Source organism: Cystoisospora suis (genome assembly GCF_002600585.1).
Source record: "Cystoisospora suis strain Wien I chromosome Unknown contig_1582, whole genome shotgun sequence".
Taxonomy (NCBI): Eukaryota; Apicomplexa; class Conoidasida; order Eucoccidiorida; family Sarcocystidae; genus Cystoisospora; species Cystoisospora suis.
The window spans coordinates 70193-82134 of record NW_027154382.1 but is presented as its reverse complement, the minus strand read 5'-3'; the positions used below and the strand labels follow the sequence as shown (position 1 = coordinate 82134).

At 43.2% G+C, this 11942-nt stretch overlaps 1 protein-coding gene across 1 annotated transcript in view; it reads right to left on the bottom strand.

Annotated features, from left to right (window-relative positions):
• CSUI_003517 (uncharacterized protein) overlaps positions 1–9106 on the bottom strand; it is an 18178-nt gene extending 9072 nt beyond the window's left edge. Inside the window, exons 1-12 of the mRNA XM_068063713.1 lie at positions 8987–9106; positions 8060–8105; positions 7194–7264; positions 6105–6200; positions 5186–5278; positions 4569–4655; positions 3892–3960; positions 3279–3368; positions 2703–2759; positions 1537–1581; positions 802–995; positions 28–161 (exon numbers count right to left, since the gene is read on the bottom strand). Coding sequence (XP_067924320.1) covers positions 28–161; positions 802–995; positions 1537–1581; positions 2703–2759; positions 3279–3368; positions 3892–3960; positions 4569–4655; positions 5186–5278; positions 6105–6200; positions 7194–7264; positions 8060–8105; positions 8987–9087 — 1083 coding nt within the window. The 5' untranslated portion in view covers positions 9088–9106. The remainder of the gene's footprint in view (positions 1–27; positions 162–801; positions 996–1536; positions 1582–2702; positions 2760–3278; positions 3369–3891; positions 3961–4568; positions 4656–5185; positions 5279–6104; positions 6201–7193; positions 7265–8059; positions 8106–8986) is intronic.
• Between the last annotated feature and the right edge of the window lie 2836 nt (positions 9107–11942).

Below are 11942 nucleotides of genomic sequence, written 5' to 3'. Positions count from 1 at the left end.
AGTCTTCTGCTCCGCTTCTTCTTTTACTTGAGCTAATTGAGTTTGTAGCTGGTTGACTTGCTGCTGCAGTTGTATGTTGTCTTCCGTTAGGGCTGTTTTACTAACTTTCTTCTTACTTGAAGAAGATGAAGGCGTCAGAGGCTGGCTAGATGCAGTTGTCGCTGAAGCAGAGGCAGAAGAAGAAGAACCTTCCCCAGGCGGCTGGGACAGCTTCATTTGACGTATCGTCTGGTCAAGATCATCCACACACACACACAGAGATAACCCTGTCGGGGTATATACAGAGAGATGAGTTTGCACGAGAATAGCGCTAGCAACGTCGGAAGAATGATGGATACCATGATATACAAGAAAAGGGAGAGAGGAAGAGAAGCGAGTAAGAAGAGGAAATCCAGGCGGATGAGCCTGGAAAATACTCGTGTGTAAGAAGATAGGTCACATGTTGTACATCTAGCCCACTACCTACCTCTCTTTCTGTAGATACATGCATACACCCGTGGATAGATGTATATGCACACATACCGACGTATGCGTACATGCAGATACCTACGTAAACACCAAACTTATTCTGCGCTCCTTCTCTCTTCTTTTCTTTTTCTTGATTTGCCTCTCATTGTAGATCTCCTGTCCGGCGCTCTTCTAATGACTTCGCTCATCGTTTCATCAAATGACCGGACAACTTCACACATATCCTTACGGTGTATGTACACCAGAACCGCAGACATCTCTCCTCTTCCTTTTTTCTCTATTTTTCTGCGTCTCTATCTTGTTTTTCTTTTCTTGGAAAGAAAAACGTTTCACGTGCCTGTTCAAGTTGATCTTTCTCCGTGCTAATTTGGAGAAGTCGATCGCTTAGATCCCAAACAGACTTCTCTTTCTCCTTCAGGAGACGCTGCAGTTCTGCGACATCTGCTGTCTCGTCACCTAAGGTGTCTCCTGAACCTCCTGCCAGACCGCCCCCTCGCCGACTATCTCCTGTCTTGGCCATTTCAAGTCTATCGGCACAAAGAAAAGAGAAAGAAGTGAAGAACGACAAAATACAAGAAATAAGATCAACAAATTGCATGTATAAGACATGCGCTGATTGAAGTGTTAGGAAAGAGGCACGAGAGCGGAACAGAAAGCATCGTTTTCGGGGGAAGGAAAAAGCATATCGAAATGCACGTAGCTCCAGACCGCCTGTCCCTATCTATCTATCTATCTGTGAGCTTGATAGGTGTGACCTCTGCTTAAAGATAGTCTAAAGCGACGAGTGTTTTCACGGGACCAAATTGCTTGAAGAAAGATCGCACGCATTTTAGAAATATTTCGCCATAGGTACCGCACAAACAGACAGATACACATACAGACGTATAGATAGAGAGGTAGGTAGGCCTGCTTCAAAATTGCCTGCACATATATGAGAATCTATATATGTATATATATATGAGAGAGAGAGACATTGAGAGATAGAGAGACAGAGGATTAGTTAGACGTGAAGACGAGAGACGTCTTCGAACGAGAGACACGAGAACAACCAACGACGTAGTGCCTTACTGAAGTCGCAGGTCCGAGATTTCAGCCTCTAACCGATTAACAAGTCTGAGAAAAAGATAAAAAGTACACACATGCATGCATATACATACATGCAAATTTCGAGAAGAAGAAGAGTTTTAACACGTGTCCTCTAACTATTTAGATGGAAATGTCGTACGTACAAATCTCCTATGACCAAGTGGAAGAGAAGGAAGAGAAAACATGAATCTACCTTACTATCTTTCTTGGTCCCTTATTGTGTAAAGAAGAACGATAGGCACCTTCTATCTAACTGCTTATGTGCTTGCCTTTCTACGTTCTGCCCTGCTATGGTAAAGTTTCTACAGACTCCATCGACTGCTCACTCGCCTTGGAGATAGACATCCATTCTAGCCTTGTTGGCCATAACGTCATAAATAGAGATCTATCAACATCAACGGCATATATACGTTTGCATACATACACCTATACGTCATATATACATATGTATATCTGCACGCTATATATATGGGGAGAGACGAGAACGCATATGTGCACTAGGCGTATGTATGTGCATAAGGATTTTCTAGCGGTGAAACCTGTAGTAAATGAGATGAAGAAAAATTCTATCGTTGAAGGTGTAGAATGCATGCATACAAGGTGGATGACAAGCAGATAGACGAAAGATAGGTGAGGTCTCTTTATCTTGGTGCATGAATGGGCGAACATGACATTGGGGAAGACACCTATACAGACATAAAACGTATCCATACGTATTCCTACTTAGGTACGATGTGAACTAACTGAGTAACCTTGTTCCAGCATAAAGACTCTCACACTACAACACCCTTGTATGTCTAAGCATATATATATATATATATATCCATGGGATCAAGAGAAAAGAGAACTCTGGGTCACATGAGGTATGTATGAATATGTATGTATACGTATATGTGGATGTGTATGTATGTACGTACATGATATGTGTGTATCATAGGTGTGTACGAATACAATTTCTACGTATGTTTGCTAGTTTCTCTGTTGTAGAGGGCAAACACACCCTGTAGTTTTGTGCCATCACTCAGAAAGCAAAAGACATCCCTTCTTTCTCCTTGCTACGATCTCCCAACAGGAGAAGAGAATTGTATACTTCTCTTCTTCTCCTCGTGTATTCGGTCCGTCTACGTCAAGTAAGGAAAGGTACTTACTCCATCTTCTTATGTGTTTCATCACAGAGTCTTTCGACCTGGTCCTCGAGCCCTTCTCTGAAATCGGGACAGAAAGAAAAAAGACAAAAAGCGAAGAAGCATGACACCGTAGACAGACACAGATATACAGTCATGCTTATAGAGAGAGATGGGTACGTCTGCATACATTGGTTTCCCCTAGAGAGTGAAAAGAACTTCAAGAGAACGTATCCTTTGCATCCTGTGAAGAAGGAACTGAGGGATGAGTGGGGTGTATGTACACCTCACTCGATACAGTAGAAGGTAGTCGCCGTAGTGATAGGAGAGAAAGGGGAGTTTACCAATCATCAACATAACACCACTAGGCGAAAGAGCATACAGCATAGCAGTCATGAAGAGAATACTCCGCCCCACAGGGTTACGAATGAAATAAGAGTATCTGTCTTTAATCTGTCTATCTTTGATCTACCTACCAATGTATCTTTAGTCTACCCCTTCCAGGTACGAAAACGACATACATGTAAGAGAAGTGCCCACAATGGATAGACAGAGAGTGGGGCTGCTGTCGAACTCAACGACGTATGAATGATGACTTACGCTTTAAGTTGGTAGTTCTTTGCCTTCGCTTCACACTCTTCAACTTGAGCTCTCAAGTAGTCTCTCTCTGCTTTGATAGATGCCACCGTCCTGAACGAAAGCGAGAAAGGAGAAAAGGAAACAAGAAAACCACAGATGGTCGAAGCTATCACGGTAGTCAACTGCTATGCACATACACATATATGCATACACACGTATGCGGAGACATAAATTTCTCTCTCTATATATATATAAATACGTCCACACGTGCGTACATGTATCTTATTCATCTGTATCGAATCTGAGATCCATACTTAGGAGACGGCGGGTCTTCTCGACGCACCAGATGCTGTGAGAGAAATCGACGATAACGGATACGTAAAAGCGACATAGATCCTTTTCTCCCTCCTTCTCGAAGGTAAAGCGCAAGGCCGCCGCTTTTTCGATTCACCAGATCAACACAACTCCCAACAGAAGGGGCGCTCGCCGCTCAGTATGCATGAGGGTTGGAGAGTGCATGCATGCATGCATGCATGCGTGCAAAGAAAGAAAGAATATCTGCTACTGCTGCTGTTGGTGCTATCTCCCTCTGTGAGTTTGCTAGATCTTTTCTAGATCCTCTCCTTTTCCTTACCCCTCATCAGTGCCGCGGGCCTTAATATCTTGAAGTTCTTCTCTCAGTCGATCTGTCTCCTCTGCCCGCCTGTAAGAAGCAACAGAAGAGCAGAGTGTATAAAGCCGTCTATCTATCTATGTATCTATGTAGACAGATATACATCTATGTAGATACATGTGTTTGTTCTCTGAGGGTTGCAGAGTGTAGGCGTCTTTGTCTGTATCACTCCATTCAACCAGACAGGGAAAAAAAGAACATTTAACACCTCCTTCCAAACCTCGTCAAGCAGCAAAAAGATACATATAGATACAAACACACACGTCAGATATATATGCATATATATATATGTATACATACGTATCTATGTAGCTGTACCCAACCCTCGAATGCATACATGTATATAAAGATTTATACATATACATATCCAGACAGATAGATACATATATATATATAGAGAGAGAGAGAAAGGCGAGAGCTGGCCATGATCTTTGAATTCTTTTTGCTTGAGAGAGAGAGACATTTCCAATAGATTCTTAGCGCAGGTAACCGATTCCCTCCCTATGCGGTTTTAATAAGAAAGGCATGTTGGCGACTGGAAGGGAGTTTCTTCTCACACAAGACTATCGACCTAAGGAGGCAGCAGGTATCGAACCCATGCATCGTATTCTTGGTTGATGGGATGTCCTATGTCTTACCGTTGATTGTCGGCCTTCGCTACTTGTAGACGTTTCTCTAGATCTGCAACGCGATCCTTCATCTCATCCATGTCTAGAGATCGGGCTCTGTACATACACAAGACATTCATTCATTCGCAGCACTTATTATGATTTGTGAAAATTACCTCGCAATCCTCTTAGTCTTTTTATGTGAAAAACTAGATCTGCATGCATGCACGCCTGCATGTATGGCAACCCGCTCTCCATTCCTCTCTCCTGGAACTAGGGGTAGATCTTTCTCTTCTTTCTCTTACATCACTTCTTTCTCCCTCTCTCAAGACTTTCATAGACAAACATGAAAGAGAGAAATACGAAAGAAGAAAGCAGTGAGCCAAGAAAAGCGTCCGTTCTTCATCCCTTCATAGGCGCGACTGACTGAATGGACGAAGTTCATCTAAGAGATCCATCCGGTGCATGCATGAATGCATAAAAAGCCTCGAGAGAAAAGAAAAGAGGCGAAACAACAAGAAGAAAGACATTCTGACTATAGAAGAAGAAGAAACGCTTTCCCCCTTTTTCTGACTAGCCTCATGAGTAGGAAGAAGAAGAAGAAAAAGAGAAGACAAGAGCAGAGGAGAGAAGATTGATGATCTTACTGTGAATAAGGAGCAGCAAGAGGGCTTTGAGCTAGCTCAACTTCTTGTTCGAGGTCTACTAGCTTCATCTCCAATTCCTGAATGCGGCTCTCTCTATAAAGAAGAAGAAGAAGAGAGAAGGAGAAAAAGAAGAAGAAAGAACAAGAAGATGTAAGTGAAAGTCCAAAAGAGAAAAGACACATGACAGAAAGAGCCATTCTCAAACCCATCATAGAGAAGCCTAAAGACAAAGGGAAGGAAAATGCAGAGCGGCGAGAAGAAAAAGAGGAAGAAAGTGTTGTAATTTCTTAGGGGAGATGGAGAGGATGAAAGAGAGACACCCCAAGAGAAGAAACAATGTGATGCCGCTTTTCACGTTCATTGTCTTCTTTTCTTTTCTGCTTAGAACTCCGAATCGAATCTTTCATTCCTTGAAGAAGAGAAAAAGCTCCTTAAAGATTTCTGGTTTGCCTCCTACACAGTGAAGTCTATGCATGCAGAGCTCTCATATAAGAGAGGCTGAGGAAGCATTCTTATCGTAGATGATCCGGACTCCTGCTCCTCAGAAAAGAAAAGAGAAAGCAGAAGACCTATTCTTTCGATAGGAGAGAGAAGAAAGAGAAGAACAGACAGACTCAAGGGCATTTGCATGGGGACGACAAGGAAGAAAGAAAGCGACGATCATCAGATCAGATCAGATCAGAAGACGAAACAAGAGAGGGAGAGAGACAGACATAGACACCGTAGAAGTCATGTCTACCGCCATGAAAAGCACCAAGAGACGTGAAGACCTCGAGAAATTATCCATTGAGACACAAAGGAACAAACTGAGAAGAGCTCGATGCAGTTGCTATCTTTCTCTTCTTCATCTTCTTCTCATATGAAAGAAAAGGAAAAGCTCCTTTCTTTCTTTCTTTCTCACTCTTTCTTTGTTCCTTACTTTTCATCTAGCTCTTGTTGGTGCTGTTGACCTAGGAATTCGATCTGCGCCTCTACTGTCCTTGTCTTGCTATGAAGCGCCTCTACCTCCATACGTCTAGGGAATGAAGAAGGAGAGACAAGAAAGAACAAGCAGAAAGAACCGCCTTAGCCAGCAAGTCTTTCACAAAAGAGAAGAAGAAAGAGATCAACAGAAAGAAAGAAAAAAAGACTTTCCAAATCAGGAAGAGCCATGTTTCGTGTTGCAATGAGGAACATGTTAAGTCAACTGAAGAAAAAGTTTCGTTCTCACTCCCAAGAAGATAAAAGAGAAGAAGAAAAGGAAGGATCTCCAATCATCTCGTACTCGTCAAACGTAGATACGGAGATATATATTTATGGAAGAATGGGTGAGCTGTACATATCTAAATCTATCTATCTTCGATCTACCTCTCTCTGATCTTTCTATCTATCCGTCTTTAATCGATCCCCTTTGAGCTATCTACCTATATCTGTTTCGATTTTTCTCTTTGTCTAGGCAAACAGGACTTGTTCTTTCTTTCTTTTGCTTCTCAGGAAGGAAAGGTCAGGAATGTGAACGAGAAAGAACAAACGCTCTGAAAGAAAAACCAATAGAGGGAAACCCCCCCCCTCTAGACAGGAGGAAACAAAACAGCCTAAACGAAAAGCTCTTTACAAAACTCAAGAAAGACCCCCTCCTCGTTTGGAGCGATCAGCCTTAGGTGACAAGAGAATCAAGACCTCTTCTACTCCTACTACTTCTACTCGGATAAAGTCGCGACCATCCACCACCCCCATCCCTCACTGCAGCTCCCCTCCTCTTCTTTCTTTCTTTCTCGTAACTTTTCATTACAAACAACGAGAAGAGAAAGAGAGAAAGATCGTCTCTCCCTTCCACCCCATCTCAATAGTTTCAAATACCAAGAGAGTCAAACGTATCGACACACGAGTGGGAAAAGACCTTAGTGAAGTGTCTCGCAGGCTGCATGCGCATACAGGGGTTTCCTCGATATCTGATGGAAGAAGATGAACGTGAAGAAGAAGAAGGAGAGAGAGTAGAGAGAGATGCGTCCATTCCTTTCTGTCCTACCGATCTCTTTGTAGATTTGCATATTCTCGTTGAAGATCCTCATAGTCGGCCCGAAGAGTAGCAAGCTGACGCTGAAGAGGGGAAAGCAAGAAGAGACAGAGAAAGAGAGAAAAAGAATGGGGCGAGATTTATGAGAGAGAAACCTCTCATCAGCTCAGATTCGGTCGATTCTCTTGGCATGCAATCCAAAAAAGCTTCGTCCTATGTGAGAAAGGAAAGTTGTCCGTGCGATATTTCAGAGTTAGATCCTCAGTAAGAAAGGAAGAGTAGAACCAACTTGAAAAAGCGAATCCAACAAAGGGCTCTGAAAGGTGAGTCCTCCTGTATAGCAAAGACTCTCTCTCTCTCTATATATATGTATATATATATATATGTATGGCTGTACATGAGTTTTTAGTCTCTGGATAGTTGCAGATACTGCTAGGTCTATGGCACCTGTCTCTCTACGTATCTGCACTCGTGTTCGCCTGTTGGTATGTCGTGTGTAGGCACGTGCGGATATTAGCATATAGAGTACGTGTGTATGTATATATACATCTATACATATGTACATGTGTGTATATGGATGGATGGATGTGTGCGTGTAAGCACTGGTTTCTGTATGGATGCGAGGTTGTCCGTCATATCCCCCTAGTACTAGTCAGACAAGTATCGCAACAGTCGTATCTTTCCCTTGTAGCAAGGAGAAGAAATCTATCTATCTATCTATCTTTGATCTATCTATCTATCTTTAATCTATCTATCTATCTGTCTAATGTGAGATAAAGAATGGCGATATGAAGCGGAGAAGAAAGAGAGAGAATAGACAGAGAGAGAGAGAGCGGGTGGACGTAGGAGTCCCTCTTTTCTCTCTCCATGAAGCATACCTGAAGTTCATCTCGCTCGCGTCGCAGATGTGCGAGCTCTGCAAAACTGCAAACAGAGAGAGAGAGAGACCCACAAGAGACACATAAGAAGAGAAAAGAGACGGGGGATGGAGAGAAAAAAACAGTCCTATGGAGGGAGAAGAAGACTCTCCCGAGACTCAGAAAGGGGAGAGAAATTGAAGATAGATCGATCAAAGATAGACAGAGTGATCGAATCAAGACAAATACATAGACTAGAAACAGATAGACAGATTAAAGATAGATGGCGAGATATTGTTAGAGTGAAGATAGACAGATAGATGGACTGAAGACAGGTAGAGAGATAGAAAGATAGAGAGAGAGATTGAAGAACTATGAACGGATTGAAGACAGATATATAGATCTTGTTAGACTAGAGATAGCTAGATAGTGAAGAAGAACGAAGAGGATAGAATTCATGAAGTTACATCGTAGTGCATATCTATCTCAATTCTTGGGAGAAAACACTCGTCCCCCTTGTGGATGATTCCCACTAGGAGAGAATTAGGTCCATTCCTTGAACTCACATATAGATATAGAAATAGAGAGATACCTACATCGACACACCTGGATTGTGTGCGTTCCATGTGTATATGATTCATATAGATATATACGGCAGTTTGATATATATATATATATATATGGGTGGCGTTGTTTCTGTTCGGGCAGTACATACAAAGAAAGAGGCGTCTTCTCTCTCTCACGTGAAAGAAACACACAAGGCACCTGCCTTGTCAGACAGATCACCCTTCCCTCGCTTGCCGATCCTTCTCTCCCAACATACGTGAAGATGCATCATATCGAGGAAACTTCAACAAGAGCAAGCCACCCAATTCGCATGCAAAGATCAAGTCGATATCTATCCTCGAGAACCTTATGAGTATATTCTTCTTCTTCCCCTGTACTTACCACTTGGCACCCCCGCCTGCTGCACCTCCCCCTCGTCCCTCTCCCTCAGTCTGCTGTTCGGCGATGAGGCGCTTCAAGTGAGCGTTCTCCGCCCGAAGCATCTCAAGCTCGTTCAGTGCACTGAAAAAGAAGAAGAATAGGAAGAAGAATATCCAGACACACACAGGGATGAAGAAATAAGATGGGGGGAGAAAGATCTATCAAGAAATGTATCCATCAAGTCGCAGAGGAGGCGTTGAAAGTCTCAGGAGTCTAGCAACTCTCGTTGCAGTTGCAAAGTCTCCTAAAGGAACGTGTCTGTCTGCGGTTCTTTTCTATCCATCACCCACAGAGCAGAAGAGAGACACACAGGTGGAAACGGAGAGTATAGCTAGCTAGACACACTAGCTGGGCGAAGAAAAGGCATCAGCACCGCCCCGAGAAGATACCACGGGAGGAGGAGAAGAAGAAGGAAGGGGAAGGTGGGGGGGGGGTTGAGCTTGGTGTGAGTTTTCCCTTCTCGGAGTGTGGGAGTTCTTAGCTAAGAGTTAGTAGAGGGTGGATGGAGTCTACTGTGAAGGAAAGAAAACGGTGGCGAGAACGGAAAAGAGACTCTTACAACAGCCCTAGATAAGTGGGGTCTTTTCTTAGCTGACTTCTCTTAAACACCAATGTAGCTACACCTCGACCCATACAATCCCCTCGAAGATCTACTCCCTTTCTCTCCACGAGGGAGTCAGTCAGCTCTCTTCTACTCTCTCGGTCCTGTCTTCCCTTTTCTTTCTTTCTACCTATCTGCTGGTGTTTTTTCTTGGCGAAGTTCTCCGGAATCTCCCAAATCGTATCAACGCAATACAGATGAAGAGAGAAGAACTTCACGGGACTCTTGCCCATACACTGTCCGTAGTCTTGCAGTGATCAGATCTCTTCAACTCGATACATGAACCTTTTCCGCCTCGTAGGTTACTCGAGGTGACTCTTTGGGAAGATCCAGACAGAAGCCCCTACAGACCCTATGCCTGGCTTCATAGTGTTTGTGAGAAATAGTCAAGAAGACCCCTCACGACCATTATAGGAAGTAGGAGTCCTAAGGTGGTGTACATACACTCCGCGCGCTGGTGTACATACACCCCAAACGATAGATCGACATCTTCCTGCCATCGCCTCCCTACAGAATAGCAAACCTACTGCTCCATCTTCTCTTGTAACTGACATGTTTTGTATTCATCTCGATTCATAGAAGAATTCAAATTGTTCTTCTCTTGTTTACAAAGACCTCTGCACATCACCCATGGCATGTCCCCCTTCTTTGAAACATGTCGCAACAAAGAGAGAAACTCGTTCCTCGAGTGGATGTCCATAGAGATCACGAATTTTGAAGAAAGTTCATAACTCCATATCTACTGTCTCCTTAGCATAATTACCAGTCATCACTCTACTCTCTTACAGGTAGAACACGAGGGCATAGCTAAGCTTCATAGAGTGCTACTTGTTGGTAGCATGAGACGTCCCTATCTTTCGAAAGGATACCATACAGATGTCGACACCACCCCGATGTCAAGAAGTGAGCCTCTCTATAATCTCCACAGACAAATCAAAGAAGAAAGGTTTATACCTAGAAGCCATCGATGTATATACTTGTGTAGAAATAGAATGAGTGTCTAGACAACGGAAACAGAGAGACACAGTCCCTTTGCGGTGTGCATACACCTGAATCTATCCCATGAATACAGAGAGGAATCTTAGGTGAAGCTCCATAGACATCAGCGTGACTCTTTTATGTCTGCATTTGGAGTTCAAAGACATGCGCATTGTATGATTCAACATGTACACGAGAATACAGACGGAGCTTCGCTTCGAAAGGGTCTCATCAAGAGAGAGAGACACTTTTCCTTAACGTACTTACCCAGCATCGAGGAGACCTTCTGCTGTACGAACAACAAGAAGAAAAAAGACAGACAGAACCGACACCCCCAGGTATCAGAGATAGAAAGGAAAAGACAGAGAGAAAAGAGAAAAGGACGATGTGAATGCCTATGTTCATTGAAAAAGACGAAGAAGATCACGGAGAGAGGAGAGAAAACCGAGGGGGGTGAATGAAGAAGAATAGACGGGAAGATGTATATCTACGTTCTTTTGAAAGCATGGTAAAGTGCTACATGGCTGTGGAAGTTCGTTCTACTTATTTGTATCTTCTCCATAAAAAGAAGAACAGACTGTGAGGAGTCTCCTCTTCACTTGTCGACAGAAAGACAGGATGTCTACCTCTCGGAGGATATCCACCGTCCTCACACCGCCATATATCTGTATAGACAGGCATATACGTATAGGTAGGTACCTCTAGATGGTCAGGTAGATGGAAGAAAGATAGGAAGATAGACTAAAAATAAATAAGTCACAGAGAGATAGATGAGAGATAGACAGATAGATAGATACTTCGGTAGATTGGCTGAAGAGAGATAGCTGACCCGGGAGTTAGCCAAAAGAGGTCCAGTGGTATGCTCATCTGGAGAGATCTCCGTGCAAGAGTTGATGAGAAGAACAAAAGGGACATTTGATTCGTAGAACAGCTCCCCCTTCCTTTCCCGAGTGCATTCTAATTCGCTTCTTATCTATGAGAAACACAAGCTACGTCATTCACAAGACAGGCTCACGCCCTCCACCACTAAATAAGCCACAAGAAACAAGGCGCTCTACAGCACCAGACTGAAGAAGATACAAAGTTGGGTCGCTTTGCCCTTCTCTTAGACATGAATACATAGACAGACAGACAGACAGACAGAGACGTCCTAAAACTCTCTCTTCTTCTTCTTATCCTAGTTGTCTCTTTATCTGTCTATCTCTATCTATCTATCTTTCATCTACCTAACTCTTTCTTTCATTCCTGTGTGATTCCGCTCACCTCCATCGAGCCCGTGAGGACCTGCCGTACTATTATCTCGCTTCTCCGCTTTTTTCTTTTTGCTACTGCTACTTG